At 56.8% G+C, this 14898-nt stretch overlaps 1 protein-coding gene across 4 annotated transcripts; it reads left to right on the top strand.

Moving 5' to 3' along the window:
- Positions 1-126: 126 nt before the first annotated feature.
- Positions 127-13053, top strand: CASC3 (CASC3 exon junction complex subunit). Of its 4 annotated transcripts, none has more exons than XM_080369396.1 (14): positions 127-414; positions 1999-2026; positions 2383-2420; positions 4230-4388; positions 4476-4627; positions 5061-5237; positions 5456-6150; positions 7922-7986; positions 8237-8351; positions 8964-9062; positions 9794-10008; positions 11515-11637; positions 11788-11864; positions 12591-13053. In XM_080369396.1, the coding sequence occupies exons 1-13, from the start codon at positions 169-171 to the stop codon at positions 11821-11823; spliced, it is 2148 nt and encodes a 715-aa protein (XP_080225522.1). In that variant the 5' UTR covers positions 127-168; the 3' UTR covers positions 11824-11864; positions 12591-13053. The 4 variants fall into 4 exon arrangements, with proteins under 4 accessions (XP_080225522.1, XP_080225524.1, XP_080225523.1 ...); XM_080369398.1 differs by having other exon boundaries at positions 11801-11864; XM_080369397.1 differs by having other exon boundaries at positions 11801-13053.
- Positions 13054-14898: the final 1845 nt, after the last annotated feature.

A 14898-nucleotide genomic window follows, 5' to 3' on the forward strand; every position in this document is an offset into this window, starting at 1 on the left:
GCGCGCCTGCCCCCTGCCGGGGGGGAACGAAACCGCGGGGGGGGGGGGGGGGAGGAGTGTGAGTGTGTCGCTGCCGCAAGGGCTGCCGGGACGGTGGCGGTGCCCGCCGGGAGCCGTAGTCCGTCCCGTGGTGCCCCGCGCCGCCGCCCGCCCCTGCGGCTGCCCAAGATGGCGGACCGGCGGCGGCAGCGCGCCTCGCAGGACAGCGAGGACGACTCGGACTCGGCCGCCTCCGACAGCGCCGACTCGGCCGCCAGCGCCGCCCGCTCCCGCTCGGGCTCCGGCTCGGGCTCGCCCCGGCCGCCGCACCGCCCGCCGCGGGGAGCCGCCGGGGCCCTCAGCGCGGGGCCGCGGGGCCGCGGGGCCGAGAGCGCGGCCGGCGGGGCCGCCAAGAGCGCGCCCGAGTCCGAGTGTGTGAGTGGGGCCGGGGGGGCGCTGGGGTGCCGAGGGGCCCGCAGCCGGGGCGGTACCGGCACGGGGGGAGCACTGGGGTGCCGGGGGGAGCCTCGGCCGGGGCGGTGGGGTGGCACCGGCACCCGGGGCGGCACTGAGGTGCTGGGGGGGCCTCAGCCGGGAATGTACCGACACCCGGGGGGGCACTGGGGTGCCGGGGGCCCGCAGCCGGGGTAGCACCGGCACTCGGGCCGGGGGAGCGCCGAGGTACCGTGGGGTCCTCAGCTGGGGCGGTACCGGTACAAGAGGGAGCACTGGGATGCTCGGGGGGCACCTCAGCCGGGGCGGTGGGGTGACTCCGGCACCCGGGGCGGCACTGGGGTGCCGGGGGGGCCTCAGCCGGGGTGGCACTGGCACTCGGGGGGCTGGGGTACCGTGAGGCCCTCAGCCAGGGTGGTACTGGCACCCAGGGGGGCACTGGGGTGCGGGGGGGGGTCTCACCTGGGACAGTACCAGCACCCAGGGGGACACTAGGGTGCCCTTAGCCGGGGTGATGGAGTGACCCAGGCACCCTTGGTGCCGAGGGGGCACTGGGGTGCAGGGGGAGCTGAGTGGGCAGCGGGCTGGGGGCAGCGCGCTGGGACCACCCTGTGTTTGGGGGAGCAGGGCTGGGCCCCCCGGCTCCCCAGCACCGGGTAGGGGCCTCCCCTGGCCCCCCTGTGCCCCGGGGGTTGTTCCCCGCAGCAGGGGGCAGGCGGGTGGGTTTGCTGCCCCATCTATCATCTCGCTATCATCTCTGACCGGCTGCCTTGTATGCCAGGGCATTAGAAACCTTTGACGGGGAGCTGGTGGTGCTGCTGTCTCCCACCCCCGCAGGGTAACTGCTCTCCTCCCGCAGTTTGCAGCTGGGTGCGATTTTCCTCTGTCACAGATTTATAGTGCCAGTTATTTCAAGTTCCTCCTGAATCGCAGCGTATTTCTGCTGGGTTGTTTTGGCGTTTGGGCTTATCTCGTTAACGCGTTGGCTGGTTTTGGTTTTGATCTGAGGTTGTTTTTCCTGGACAGTACGATCAGTCTGTTCTTTTACTAGAAACTTTTCCTGATATGAGCTGTTCTGCTTCATCCAGCATCTTCCCTGGGGCACAGGGTTGCGTTTCTGTTGCCGGAGTCTCTAGCAGATGCCTGCCTGAGCTCGGTCCTGCTTGGCATCTGTTCGTTATTCCTGGGCTCCTGCTTTAAGTAATCCTCTTGTCCTTTCCCCAGTTAGCTGTCTGGCCCTCCCTTATCGAGGGAGAGGAGCCTGGCTTGTCTGGTGATGTTGCTCTTTTCCCGCTGAAGACCCCAACAGTTAACGCAGTTTGGGCTTTTCCTTCTCGAGCTGTGTTCCCCCAGCGCAGCTTGCTCTGGAAGGATCTTAGATAAAGGTACTGGGAGCCCTGATTTCGTTGCTTCTTTCATGGTCACTGAAGTTGAACTTCCAAGGGCAGACACAATAGGGCTGGGGCCAAACCTTGTTGTAATTGTGTCTGGGATCGTAGGATGCTGTGGACACCTGGCTGCTGACCTTCCCTCTGCTAACGCGCCTTTCTCTCCCTCTCTCCCCAGGAAAGCGAGGATGGCATCGAAGGAGATGGTGAGTACTGACTCCCTGGCGTTGCAGGCACTGCTGGCATGCAAAATGTAAAAACCGAACCGATGCCTTTTCCCATAGTTCCGTGGTTCTTGTCATCCCAAATATTAACTTGTAATAGTAGGCGGATGCGGGGTGCAGGGACAGCGCACCCCAAGATCGCCCTTGCTTCCTCCTGTGTGAGCTGGTGGTGGGTGGTGTTCATCAGCGACACTTTGGCACTGGCCTCTGACTTCCCCTCGGAGGGGCTCTTCGCTGTGCCTGCGCCAGCTGTCGCCCGCAGCAGGGCCTGTTACGCTCGGAGGGAAGCTGTGTTTCTCCTTCTGCCCTGACACCAAACTCCTTTTTCTCCCCTGCAGCTGTACTGTCCGATTACGAAAGCGCAGAGGACTCGGAGGTAAGAGGAGTCTCTGTCCTGGTGTTTAAAGCGTTCTGCCGAGCGACTGCATTTCGCATAATTTTAGCACAAAACCCAGTTTGTGTCCTTGTTCTCTTACGCTGACCCTGCTGGCAGCCATCGCCTTTGTCTCAAGATACCAGCTTGTGTGCTCCGTGCCAGCCGCGCAGAAACTCGGAGCAAGCCGTGCCGCAGTGTAGTCACCGCCGCTGTGGAGGGAAATGGTCTCCCCCGGTCTGAGCCCCTCACCAGCCCCTCAGAAAATGCGATTTTCTGGCATTCAGTCCACGGTGCTGGGCCCAGCCCTGGGGAGAAGCCGCGTGTGCTGCTGGGGGGTGGACGTAGGGCCAGTATATGTGTGGGAGTGGGAAACACCTGGCGCCTCAGGCATTGGATACTGGGAGCAGGGTTTGCCCTGGTCTGGAAGGGTGTGGAAGGAAGTATAGGGTGCTTGTTGTGGTTTGATTAGTTGAAATTAAAAAATGAACTGCTGGGTTGGAGGTATCCCAGGCAGCACCCCTGCCTTCTGCATACAGCTGCTGGAGGGGTAACGCGCCCCGTGAGTGCTGGCAACTCTGTGCTGCGTGTTTGCTGAGGAAATCCCACCTTGCATGTACCGAGACCCCCTGCCTGTGCATGGGAGGCAGCCTGGGCAGCACCCTGTAGCTGTAGGTTTCCCTGGATTTTTGGTTCAGAACTGTAAATTTAACATTTCCAGGCAGTTTAGAAGAGTTCTGGTTCGTAATGATTACAGTGAAGGTTTTCTGGTGAAAACCCTTCTCTTGAGGTGTTTGTTCTGGGGATGTTGAGTGGGGCAGCAGTTAGAGAAAACGCAAAACAACCAAGCAGCTGAAATCAAAGCTCATAAGGGCGGTTAATTTGTGGATTAATCTCTGCCATTAGTGAGGAAGGAGCGTGGCAGGCTGTAGAGGCAGCACATGCAGGGTAAGGGCAGCTCTTCACACCTAAAAACCTGCGCGGAGGCTGCCTGGTGTTTCCACACACGGAGAAGCAGAGCAGCGCTGGTGCACACTGGGCTGTTGGAGCAGCGAGGGTATTGCATCACTGACATGCCAAGATGACTGTTCCTGTGCCTAAAAATAATGCCACGTCTGGGTTTCCCCAACGTAAACAAAAGGAGCAGTTGATGTGCAAATACACTGTGTTGAAAGAGAAAAATAGAGCAGTCTTTTTGTTAATCACACAGAGCTATTTTTAGTGTCAGTTCCAGCCTAAGCAATGCTTGCAGGCTCCTGGAGGGTGAAACGAGGTCACGCTCCTGTGAGCAGAGTGCTCCGAGTGAGTCAGCTGAGTAACTCCAGGGAATTTGGAAACACGGCACTGGCTGGATCCAGGCTCTCAGCGTGGGAAGGAAGGGACGCACGCTCTGAGGGCCCTTGTTCGCTGGTCTCCCCAGCTCGCGCGAGCCCTTTGCTTTCAGGGCGGTGAGAGGTTCTGGCTTTGTGGGGGAGCTGGTCCCAGCTCTGTTCTGGAAAGCCTGACTGTTGGATCTGATGGAGTCGGAGGTGAGAGGTGTTGGGTTTAGTCTTTGTTTTTTCCGTAGAAATACAGGGATAGGAAGGACTTTGAGAGCTAATTCTCTGCTTTGAAAGAGTCAGGTCTTCAACAACTGGAAAAGGGACTGGAACAGTCGGACTCGATGATCTTAAAGATCTTCTGCAACCTAAACAATAATTCGGTGGTTCTATTATTCTAGGGATCTAACTCCAGGTCGGGGGAGTTGTGTGGGGAAACTCCTGGGGGACCTGTTGCTAAAGGTTCATGTTTGAGTAACCGGGGCTCTTTCAGGCAGAGGAAGAGGATTACAGTGAGGAAGAAAGTGCCAAAGTGGAACTGAAGCAGGATAGTAATGATTCTTGTGAGTCAGCAGCAAAAGCGGAGAAAGGGGATGACAAACCTGACTCCAAAGGTGCTGTAACTGGTGAGAGGCAAAGTGGGGACGGGCAGGTAGGTGTTAAACATGCGTTCTCTGGGCCGTGGGGGGCTTCTGGCAGAGAGACTGCTGCAGTGGTAAGAGCTGTCTGGTTTTGACAGGAGAGCACCGAACCTGTGGAGAATAAAGTTGGAAAAAAAGTTCCCAAGCATCTGGATGACGATGAGGATCGGAAGAACCCGGCTTACATCCCCCGCAAAGGGCTCTTCTTTGAGCATGACCTCCGAGGGCAGACGCAGGAGGAGGAGGTCAGGTATGTGAGCATCCCCCACGTGCCTGCCTCTCTCTGGGAGGGTGAGGCCAGTTCCCAGGCCAGTGTTTGGCAGCGCTGCTCCTCGCTTGGGTTGTGAAGCGCTGGCAAGGTCTGTGCTTTGGTTGCCTGCTTGCAATGTCCTGCCAGGACATTTTAGCTCTTTGTTTGGAAGGGAGAGGCTGAGGGTGGTGCAAGAAAATCCACAAGGAAAGCTTCTTGCCAGTGAGTGGTGACCCTTCTTGCTGCTTTTCAGAAATAGCAGTGGGTAGGCCAGCAGCTGCTGGGCAGGAGGAGTGGGAGGAAGAAGAAACACTGTCTCTTGTGCACACCCAGCCCTAGAAATGCTCAGGCTCTGTGTGTGGGACTGGTTGGTGCTGCCGCGTCTCCTTGGCTTTCCAACAACTGTTTGGTCTTCCCTGTGTAACTGTTCCAGGCCGAAGGGTCGTCAGCGGAAGCTGTGGAAGGACGAGGGTCGTTGGGAGCACGACAAATTCCGGGAGGATGAGCAGGCTCCCAAGACCAGGCAGGAGCTGATCGCGCTTTATGGCTATGACATCAGGTCAGCTCACAACCCCGATGACATCAAGCCCAGGAGGATGCGCAAACCAAGGTGAGCAGCAAAGTCGGACTAGAGCCTGGCTTGTCCCAGCGGGAGACGGGTCTGAAGCCCCAGCGAGGGAAAGCCTCTTGTTGTTGGCTTTGGCTCTGGGGTGGGACCCTGGTCCTGGGTTTTCTAGACGCTGCGTCCCAGAGAGGGCTTCCCTTGCACAGCGGTAGCTCTCACCCAGGGATTTCTTTCCGGTCATCGGTACTGTTTTTCTCCCTCAGGTTTGGGAGTTCTCCTCAACGAGACCCAAACTGGTCCAACGAGAGGCCAAATAAGCCCCCAAGGCACCAAGGTGCAGACAGCACTTCAGCTCCCCCACGAACCTTCACAAACAGGAGCTCTGCAGGTACAGGGAGGATGCCCCCACCTAGGAACTACCCACGAATGGGGGGCTACAAAGAGACCCGTCCAAGCTACCGAGCTTCGGAAGCAAGCGTACAGCATCTGTCTCGAAACGGCGAACAAGCCAAACAGGAGAGCAACTATCGAGCGAAGCGTGCAGAGCAAACCCCACCGAGAGACAAGTCACCCGAGGTGGAAGCAGCTCATGTCCACAGCAGCCCTGTGAAGGAGGAGGTCGCTTTGGAAAACCAAGCCACGGCTGCTGATGCTGCACAGCCACCACCAGACAGACCAATTGAAAAGAAGTCTTATTCCCGGGCAAGAAGGACCAGAATCAAAGCTGGGGATGCGGGGAAGCTGGCAGATGAAGTTCCTGCTTCGGAAGGGCTGACTCCTGTGCCTCCAAAACCCGTGCAAGCCGAGACGTCCCCCCCACCAGCAAAGAGCAGTAACTGGGAGTCGCCGGTAGAATCCAGCTTGGATGGACTGGAGCAAGAGATGACCCAAATGAATCTCACTGAGCAGAACTGGACTCCGGGGCAGTCTCAGTTCCTGCAGCCCCGGGAGCTGAGGGGTAAGTAGGTGCAGCCTGTTGGTTTTCCACTGCAGCCCCAGCCAAATGCGGTTCGTGTGGTCGCTCAGAGCTGAATCGGCTCTGCCTTAGTCCAGACTCAGGGTGGATAACGTGATGGCGATGCACGCTGCTGAGAAATGCAGTGGAGATAGTGAGAGGGGACAAAACGGAAAAGGAAAAAAAGAGGAAATTAAGCATTCTGGTATAGGCTGATGGAATTAGGGCTGGGGAGGACATGAGTAGATCCTTTCCCTCTTCCTGCCCTGTTTTGTGTTGAGATCGGGGGAAGCTTCAGTGAAGCTGAAGGCTTGTGCATGGGACAGGCAACAGGGACTTTGTCCAGTGTGAATCATGGTGAGACTGGCTGCTGCAGCAGGAGCCAGAGTTCGGGAGATAAGGAGCGTTGTGCTCAGCTGGCAGGTAAGGGTCATGAGCAGCCAGGCTCCTGTAACGTCCTGCTAGGAGCAGGAAGGAGCATTCCTCTTGTTTATCAGCTTATTCCATAGCACTGAGACTTGGTTGCCGTTAGCTGAGGCCTGAGTGGGACTGGCAAATTCATTTTTACCTGGTGGGAGGAAATTGCTCAGTTTGCCGCAGCAGGCAGGCTGGCTGAGGGCGGCATGTGTGGCAGAGTTACCCCCCTGCGAGCTCGGGACTGAATTCTAGTTGAGCATCCATGCGAGAGGTCGTTCAGGTATAATTATCTCTTTGCAGAATTAAGAGCCTTTTCTGGGGGAGCGTTAGAGTTCATCCCGAGGGAAATAAAACTGGAGCAAGGAGAAGAAAGCAACTCGCTGCTTTCATAAGCATCTCTTGAGGTTTAGGTCATGAAACCACAAGTCATCTTGTACTGATGTGACTGGTAAAATCTTTGTGCGAACAGGCCCTTGGTCTTGACTGCGGATGCAAGTAGACAGGCTTTAAACATCCCAGTAGGCTTGAGAGTTCAAAAGTGCTATGATTTGCAGCTGAGATTATGTATTTATTTTTTTTTAATCCTACAAAATACAGCATCCTAACAAATTTACCGTGAGACAGCTCTAGGCTGCAGGTAGGAGAGCACTTTCCGTCTGTAAGCAGGGTGCATTACTTTACTGTCCCCTTGTTTCTTCCTAGCAGAGAAGGCAGGAGTTAATTTTGGGAGGCATTTGGCTAGGTGAGCCAGCCGTCGGGTCATTCTGTATGTCTGTGCCTATATTTGCAATATCATTGATCCGTGTGGGCACTTTCAGCATTTGTTTTGTCCCCTCCTGCTTCCCTGGAAGCGGCTGTGATGAGTTTGGCACTGTGGTTTTAAATGTGCGCCGTAACTTTGCTGTTCAAGTTAAAAGGAGCCTGTGATAAAAGTGGTTACGCCCTGGAGAGGGTTTAAACTGCAGCTCACCCAGTCCCACGTGGATCCTTGTTTCTACTCTGAAGAAATCCTTGTGCCAGCGGGAAGAGAGCTTAGATCAGAACTTGGATTTCCAGCTGAAATTTTTAATTTTTTATTTATTATTTTTTTCCCAGCAAGATTTAAAAGGTGTTGAGCAGTGTGGATGATTGCACGGTGACACCACAGCTTCTAATTTGTACTGAAAGATTTAAAATTGTAACCCAAGAGATAAAGTTAGGTTTCTTGTCATGAAAGCAAGAGCTGTGCCTTTTGTAGTACAATAATGTCCCCGGGCTGCCAGCGCTCGTAGGGCCAGCGACAGGCGCCTCAGCGGGTGAGGTGGCCCTTTACTGGGAGCAAATGCAAACCATAATAACCAGTTTGTTTCTTCCTCAGGTATTCCTAACCATATGCACGTTGGAACTGGGCCACCGCCTCAGTTTAACAGGATGGAGGAAATGGTAAAGCATGTTGCGCGGTGTGTGACTCTTGCTTTTAGAAGCGCGGAAGCCCAGCGTTTATTTGTTTCTGGCTTGTAGTAATTAGAGGCTGCCTGTGACACCTCAGCCTTTCCCTTTTGTTGGGTGTTTGTCGTTTTTGCTGCGTGACCCAGATAGAGGTTTGCAGGGGCTGGTGGGGCCGTGGCTTCGTGCTCCCTCGAGCTCCTGCCCCACACACTGACCCTGGCTGATGCCTTTGGACTCTTTTCAGGCGGTGCAGGGGGGGCGCGTGAAACGCTACTCATCGCAGCGGCAGAGACCGCCAGTGCCGGAGCCTGCCCCCCCCATGCACATCAGCATCATGGAAGGGCACTACTATGACCCACGTGAGTGTTTCCCCCTTGCTCCTGAGGCTCCGTGTGTGCTCAGACCTGAGCAGCTGCAGCAGGAACCTCCCTGCTCCTGTTAGGGTCGGGAAGGTCGGGGGCTTTGTTTTCCCTTCCCTTTGTAAATAACGTCGCTGCCTCATCTCATACGGTAACGGAAAGGCTGCTCTGAGCCTCCCTGGTTGTTTAAACCCACAGAAATATAATCGGTGTTACCACCTCCCCTCCCTGTGCCAGGGCTCTCTAGGACACTGCTTTTCTTCAGGAAAGCTGGGATTTAAAATTAACTTGGAAATCAGAGCAATGTCTTTGACAATTGAGAGCGGGGAGAATTACAGAACAAGGCTGAGGATGGAGTAGGAATTTACTCCAGCATTTAAAGTGTCGGAGAAGAAATTCCCCCAGTTATTCTCCTGTTTTGTAAAGGGAGTAGGAGGCTTTTTCTGTTGGGAGTATGCAGCATCTGCAAGCCTGGTAGACTGCGTGTGCCGATGGGAATGTCGCTTGCAGCACTGCGTTCAAGTCTTGTCGCTGGCTGGGGTGTGCGTGTGACTTGCTGCAGTAGAATCAAATTCGGTGGAGCTTTTCCTTACCAACTGTTGTGTGTTGCAGTGCAATTCCAGGGACCAATCTACACCCACAGTGAGAACCCAGCCCCGCTGCCGCCCCAAGGGATGATCGTACAGCCAGAAATGCACCTCCCTCATCCAGGTGAGGAACTGGCTCCCCAGCAGGGCACGGGGCAGCTGGTACCGATGTTATGGTTGTGCCTGGGGTAGGGGGAGGCTTGGTCTGTGCTGAGGAGTGGGTAACGCTGGTTTCACGCAGCCTCTCTCGCTGGGGGAATCCATTTTCCCTGTTTCTACAACATGGAAGAGACCTGCTTCCCTCGTGCAGTGGGGTTGAATCAATATAAATGTTAAGGAAAGAAAAATAGGCATTTCTGGCTCTCGCAGCCGGGCCAGGACTGAGGTGAGCCGAATGTTTGGGCAGCCCCTGGCTGGCTGCCTGCAGGTCCTGCGCAGATCCTCCTGGCTGAGCCTCTTCCCCTTCGGTGGGGCCCTTTGCTCTGCCCGCCGTTGTGCCAGGCTGGTTCTTCAGTCCCTGCTGCTTGTAGTTCAGAAGAAGAAAGCAGAAACGAGAGCTGTTGAATTGGCATGTTCCCTATCTTGACCACAAGAACTGTTTCCTGGAGCGGGGGTGCCGACCCGGGGCTGTGTCTGGTTCCAGTGAGCTGGAACCCTGGTGCTGGGGAGCGAGCCGTGCTCCACTCCGCTGAGAAGCGTTTCCCTTTTTTCCTCCCCAGCCCAGGAGCTGAGGTCTCATGGCTGCAGGAAAAGCCTTTGAGCAAAGGGCTTCTCCTTCCCTCTGCAGCGGGGAAGGTGCAGCATGTCACATTCAGGTTTGTTTGGTTCTTGGTTTTTTTTTTTGTCACTTCCCAGGTTTACATCCCCACCAGACGCCAGCCCCCATGGCAAACCCTGGGCTGTACCCTCCGCCAGTCTCCATGCCCCCAGGCCAGCCCCCGCCGCAGCAGCTGCTTGCACCAACTTACTTCTCCCCTCCTGGAGTCATGAATTTTGGGAATCCTGGCTACCCCTACCCCCCAGGAGCACTGCCCCCTCCACCCCCTCCTCATCTCTATTCCAACACGCAGGTAAGCCAGCTGCGCTGTGCCTCTCCTTCCTGAGCGGGAGCCATCAAGAGCAGATGGGATCCTGTGGAGTGTGGGGATATTCTCAGAGGCTTCCTGGGAGAGGATGTGGAGCAGCTGGGCTGCTCCGTGGTGGGAGGTTGTTTACTGTCATCCCTATCTCTGCTTGGAGCGGGGAACTGGAAAGGGCTGCTCCTGTGGCTGCTGTGCAGCTACCCCGAATTTAGGGTCTAAATACCCGGGTGGGCGGATCTCAGAATCGAGGTGTTGCCCTACAGAGCAGGGAAGTGGCCCACCGGGAGCCTGTCAACAGTTGCATCCCCTCCAGGTCCATGCTAAGCCAAGGACACCTTGAAAATTGTTTTGGAAGCCCTTTTTGTTAGGGAGGGAGGCTGGAAACTGGCTGGTGCTGTTCTTTGGCACCAGCCAAAGGGACCAGCGCGGGGCTGGCTTTTCCTGCTCCACGTCCGTGTCCGCAGCGAGGAGGCAGATCTCCGTGGGCAGCGTGATGACGAGTCCGCCCAGGGCTGCCGTGCCAGCAGCACACGGCTGACACGCAGTGGCAAGCCCGCGAGATGCATCTCCCCGAGCCCTACAACCTCCCTGACCTTCCCTGCTGCCCTGGGCTGATCCCAGCTGCATTGGCAGGGATTCAAGCCCGCTTTGGGGGCAGGTCCCCAACCCCCAGGCAGCTGGAGGGGATCTGGGTGTGAAGGGGAGCTGTTACCTGCCTCGTTGGCACGGAAGAACGGTCGCTGCTGCTGTTGCAAAGCGCAGACGTTATGTAGCAGTTGGGAAACTCCACGGGGTGAAGGAAACCCATCTGCCACAGACGTCGGTCCGGCACGGCTGCGGGTTGCTGCAGCCTGTACCTGCCCACTCTGCCGAGAGCAGGGGCGCCCTGGTAAGGGGCAGGGGTAGGCGAGGGTCCTTGGGGAGCTGTAAGTGCTGCTGTGGGTTGGAAAGGACCTTAAAGACCACCCAGTTCCACCCCCCTGCCACGGGCAGGGACACCTTCCACTCACCCAGGTTGCTCCAAGCCCTGTCCAACCTGGCCTTGAACACTGCCAGGGATGGAGCACCCACAGCTTCTCTGGGCAGCCTGTTCCAATGCCTCACCACCCTCATAGATAAGGATTTCTTTCTAATATTGCATCTGAATCTCCTCTCTTTCAGTTTAAAGCCTTTCCCCCTTGTCCTATCACTACAGACCCTGGTAAAAATTCTGTCCCCATCTTTCTCATAAGCATCTTTTAACTGGACAATACTCAAATACTCAAAGAGAATAGAGGTCTCCCTGGAGTCTTCTCTTCTCCAGGCTGAGAAACCTCAACTCTCTCAGCCTGGTCCTCACAGGAGAGGTGCTCCAGCCCATGGAACATCTTCATGGCCTCCCCTGGACTGGTTCTGTGGTCCATGTCCCTTTTATGCTGGGGGCTCCAGAGCCCCCGACACAGCCAGCCCCCTGCAGCGCAGAGCACTGACCCTTCTGCTCTCTGGGGAATGCAGGCCCAGTCCCAGGTGTACGGAGGGGTCACGTACTACAACACTGTCCAGCAGCAAGTGCAGCCCAAGCCTTCGCCCCCTCGAAGGACGTCCCAGCCTGTGACTATCAAGCCACCACCTCCTGAGGTACCGTCCCCCTCGGCGTGAGTCTGTGCGTGCGTGATGCTGTGCTGCTGGCGTGTGCGTGATGCTGCAGTCTCCCTCTCCCATCCCAAAAATACAATGTTCCAAGGAAATCTTAAACTGTCTTAATCTTTGACATGTCCCAAACCTCAGCTTCTCGTTACAGGTGGTAAGCAGGGTTCCAGTTAATTTGAGTTTCTAAATGCTTTAAAACTAAACCCACGTAAAAAGTAAGTCTAAAGTTGACTCTTGCTTTTTAAATTGTTATTATTTGCTCAGGGTAGAAAACGGAACACTTTAGAGAGAGAAAGATCGAGTCCTAAGCTAGGAGGCAGTGACTTCTCTGGAAGAATAGATGTCGAGACCTTAGTAGATAATTCAGGCAGCAGACTTCAAGGCTTTCCAGAGATGAGAGCCGTTTTTTTCTGCGCTGGGAACGGTTTCCTCACTCCAGTGCTGTGAGCTGTGCGTGTGTGTGTGCGCGCGCCAGAGTGCCACGTGTGTGTTTGGTTTCCTTTTCAATGCTTTGCTTAGCATGTGGGAGCTGAGCGAGCCTGAATCCCAGCAAGCCCAGACCCGGGCAGGCATGTACCGGTTGTTTCCCGTACGCAGGGAAGGCGGCGTGCGGCACGGTGGAGGGCTGGGAAGCGTGCAGCGTTTGTAAATTCACTGCGAGATTGTCTGTTCGAGGTGCCCTTTGAAAGGCCTCGCGATGGGAAAATGTTTCACCAGGAGGAGAGCTTGGCTGAAGGGAGCTGGTTGTGCCTGGAGTGGGCACAACTGGGAGGAAGCTGGAGGCGGGGGCGGGGGGTGGTTGTATTTTGGCACCCAGGTAGGATGTTTTGGCATCGGAGGATGTTTGCTCGCAGGACCCTGGTGACGGTGCTGCAGCCCCCGTGCTGGTGTTTGTGGCGGGGCAGCCTAACCCTCTGCTTCTCTTCCCTCTTCCCCACCAGGACAGCAAAGGTGAAAAATCAAAGGAGAGGAGCAACACGTAGGGATGCGGCTGTGGGAAATCCCAGCGCCAGACTCGGCACCTCGGCGAGGAGGAAGCTCCTTCTCGGGAAAGGCTCCTTCCCTGTGTGTAGGTGAGGCAGCGGGATGAAATCAGCTGCACCAGCTTGTGCTCAGGGCCAGGCACCTTCCTTCCCTTTCTGGTTTTACCGGTGCCCTCCCGAAAAATCATCTCGCTGCTGCTGATCTGCCCTCCTTCCCCCTCCCTCACTGGGGCACAGAGTTCACCGAAGAATCAACCCTCAGCATCGGTCCTTGGCCGCAAGTCCTCGCGACTTCTTTTACTAAACGTCTGCCCTTTTCCCTCTCTAGGATGTTAAACTCAACTGGCTTGATTGTGTTCTCTGTTTTTATTTAAGAAATGAACCAGCCCCTTCAGTAAAGCTGATTTGTTTCTTTTGGGTATTTTGAATTTGTTTGTCTGGGCTAACTGGAACGTAACATCCCCTGCCCCCCGTGGAGACAACTGATAAGTTAATTCTTCCTTTCCATTTTTTTTTTTTAAATTAGCAAGTTTATTTCTGCTGTTGTTTAAGGATAGGAAGGGCAGCTGAGCGATAGGAGCCTGTCAGGGCAGCGCTGCCTGCACGGGCACCACTTGATTTAGATGCTCCTCCCATTTCTTTTTCCCAACAAGCCCTGTTGGTACCTTGTGTCCTTGGCTGTCTCTGTCCATGTGTGTGCAAGCTCCCAACCCGCATCAGACGGGAATCCAGGTGCATGAGCACGGGGCAGCCCCCTCTCCCCGCTGCCACAAGCACACCGTGCCGAGCAGGGGGAGATTTCCACCGGCCTCCTGTGCCTCAGCCAAATCAGCGCCGGCGAGGGAGGTTTATGGGCATTCAGGCACCTCAGCACTGCCAGAACAGCCCTGCCAGCAGTCAAACCAGCTAGACAGGGCAAGCAGAGGAGTGATTTGCTCCTAGCACTTGGGTGTTGCTGCTGTGGAAGTGGAAGGGGGTGTCGTAACCCGCCCCGACGCATCCAGCCTGGGCTCCCATCCCCAGGAGGAAGCACCTCAGCCCTGCGCCTGCCGCCACAGAAACCGGCGTTCCTCACCGGGGAACTCGTAGTCATGTTTCCCCCGTTAGGATTTGGAGGCTGATCTGCCAGGGTGCCCGGCACTGCAGCGCCGCGTGTGCCAAGCCGAGCCCGGCTGGCTCGCCTGCGCCGCAGCGCTGCGCCGCCTCTGCAGCACGCATCCTGCTGGCACCGCGGCAGGCAGAGCCGCTCCGGCTCCCAGTCACGCTTGGGCTTGGCCGTGTCCTCGCAGCCGTTTGCAAATTGCATTAGGAAACTTGGCAAGGCAGGCTGCCGATCCCTGCCGCGCGCCCCGAGCACGTGCTGGGGCGGCGTGGGGAAGTGCCAGCTGCTGGCGCGGGTCGCTCGGCGAGAGGGGGAACGTCACCGTGGCCTCCGAGTCCCCATCTGCGGCGAGGGAGGGGTGCCCGGCAGCCCACCTGCCCGCTCGAGCTCTCCTGCATGCCCACCTCTCCAGCAGCAACACCTCCTGTGTCATTCGTAACTCGATGATCTTTTGTACCTAATTTCAGGCGTCGAAGCGACGCTTTCAAAGTAGAAATCCCGTGTGTTTTCGCCGTAACCCGTCTCTCTGCCTTAAGGCTGAAATGTACCGTCAACGTATCGGTCGCGTGACTGAAGTCCTGGACCTTACAACACTGTGATGCGTTTTTGGTTTTGTTGCTTTGGATTCCTGTCCTGTAGGAGTGCACGTTTGTAACCAGCGTTGTATCGGCACGCGGATGAGAATACCTTTTAGAAAGTAGCCCCTGCTCTTGTCTCTCTTTCCTCGGACCGAGACCCCCGGGGCCGGCGTTCCCTTCCACCGCGCCACCGGAAAGCTCGGCCGTGTGCCAGGAGCTGCTTTTTTCCCTTTTCCAGGAGCTCCTGGTGGGACTGGAAAGGTGGCTCCTTTGTGGCTGGCGCCAGCCGCCCTCGCACCGACATCCCTGGGGAGCAGCCACCGCCTGTCCCTGAGCCCGGCTGGGCCGTGGCAGCGGGGCTGGGCGCAGAAGCGAGCCCCCTCCTCTCCCCCCAGCCTCCTCGCTGGCTCGTGGGGAAAGGAACAACTGGTGTGTAGGTGGTGCGGGAGCTGCCGCCTGCGCCGCTTCTGTGCCGCCTGCTCCCTCTGGCCTGCAGCCCGGCTTCCCACGGCACATGTCGAGGGGGGGGGGGTGGCAGGTACCCCAAGTCCTGCACCCTCCCGGTGCACCCTGATGGCAGGGGTGA

Source organism: Falco punctatus, assembly GCF_963210335.1.
Source record: "Falco punctatus genome assembly, chromosome: 19".
Lineage (NCBI taxonomy): Eukaryota > Metazoa > Chordata > Aves > Falconiformes > Falconidae > Falco > Falco punctatus.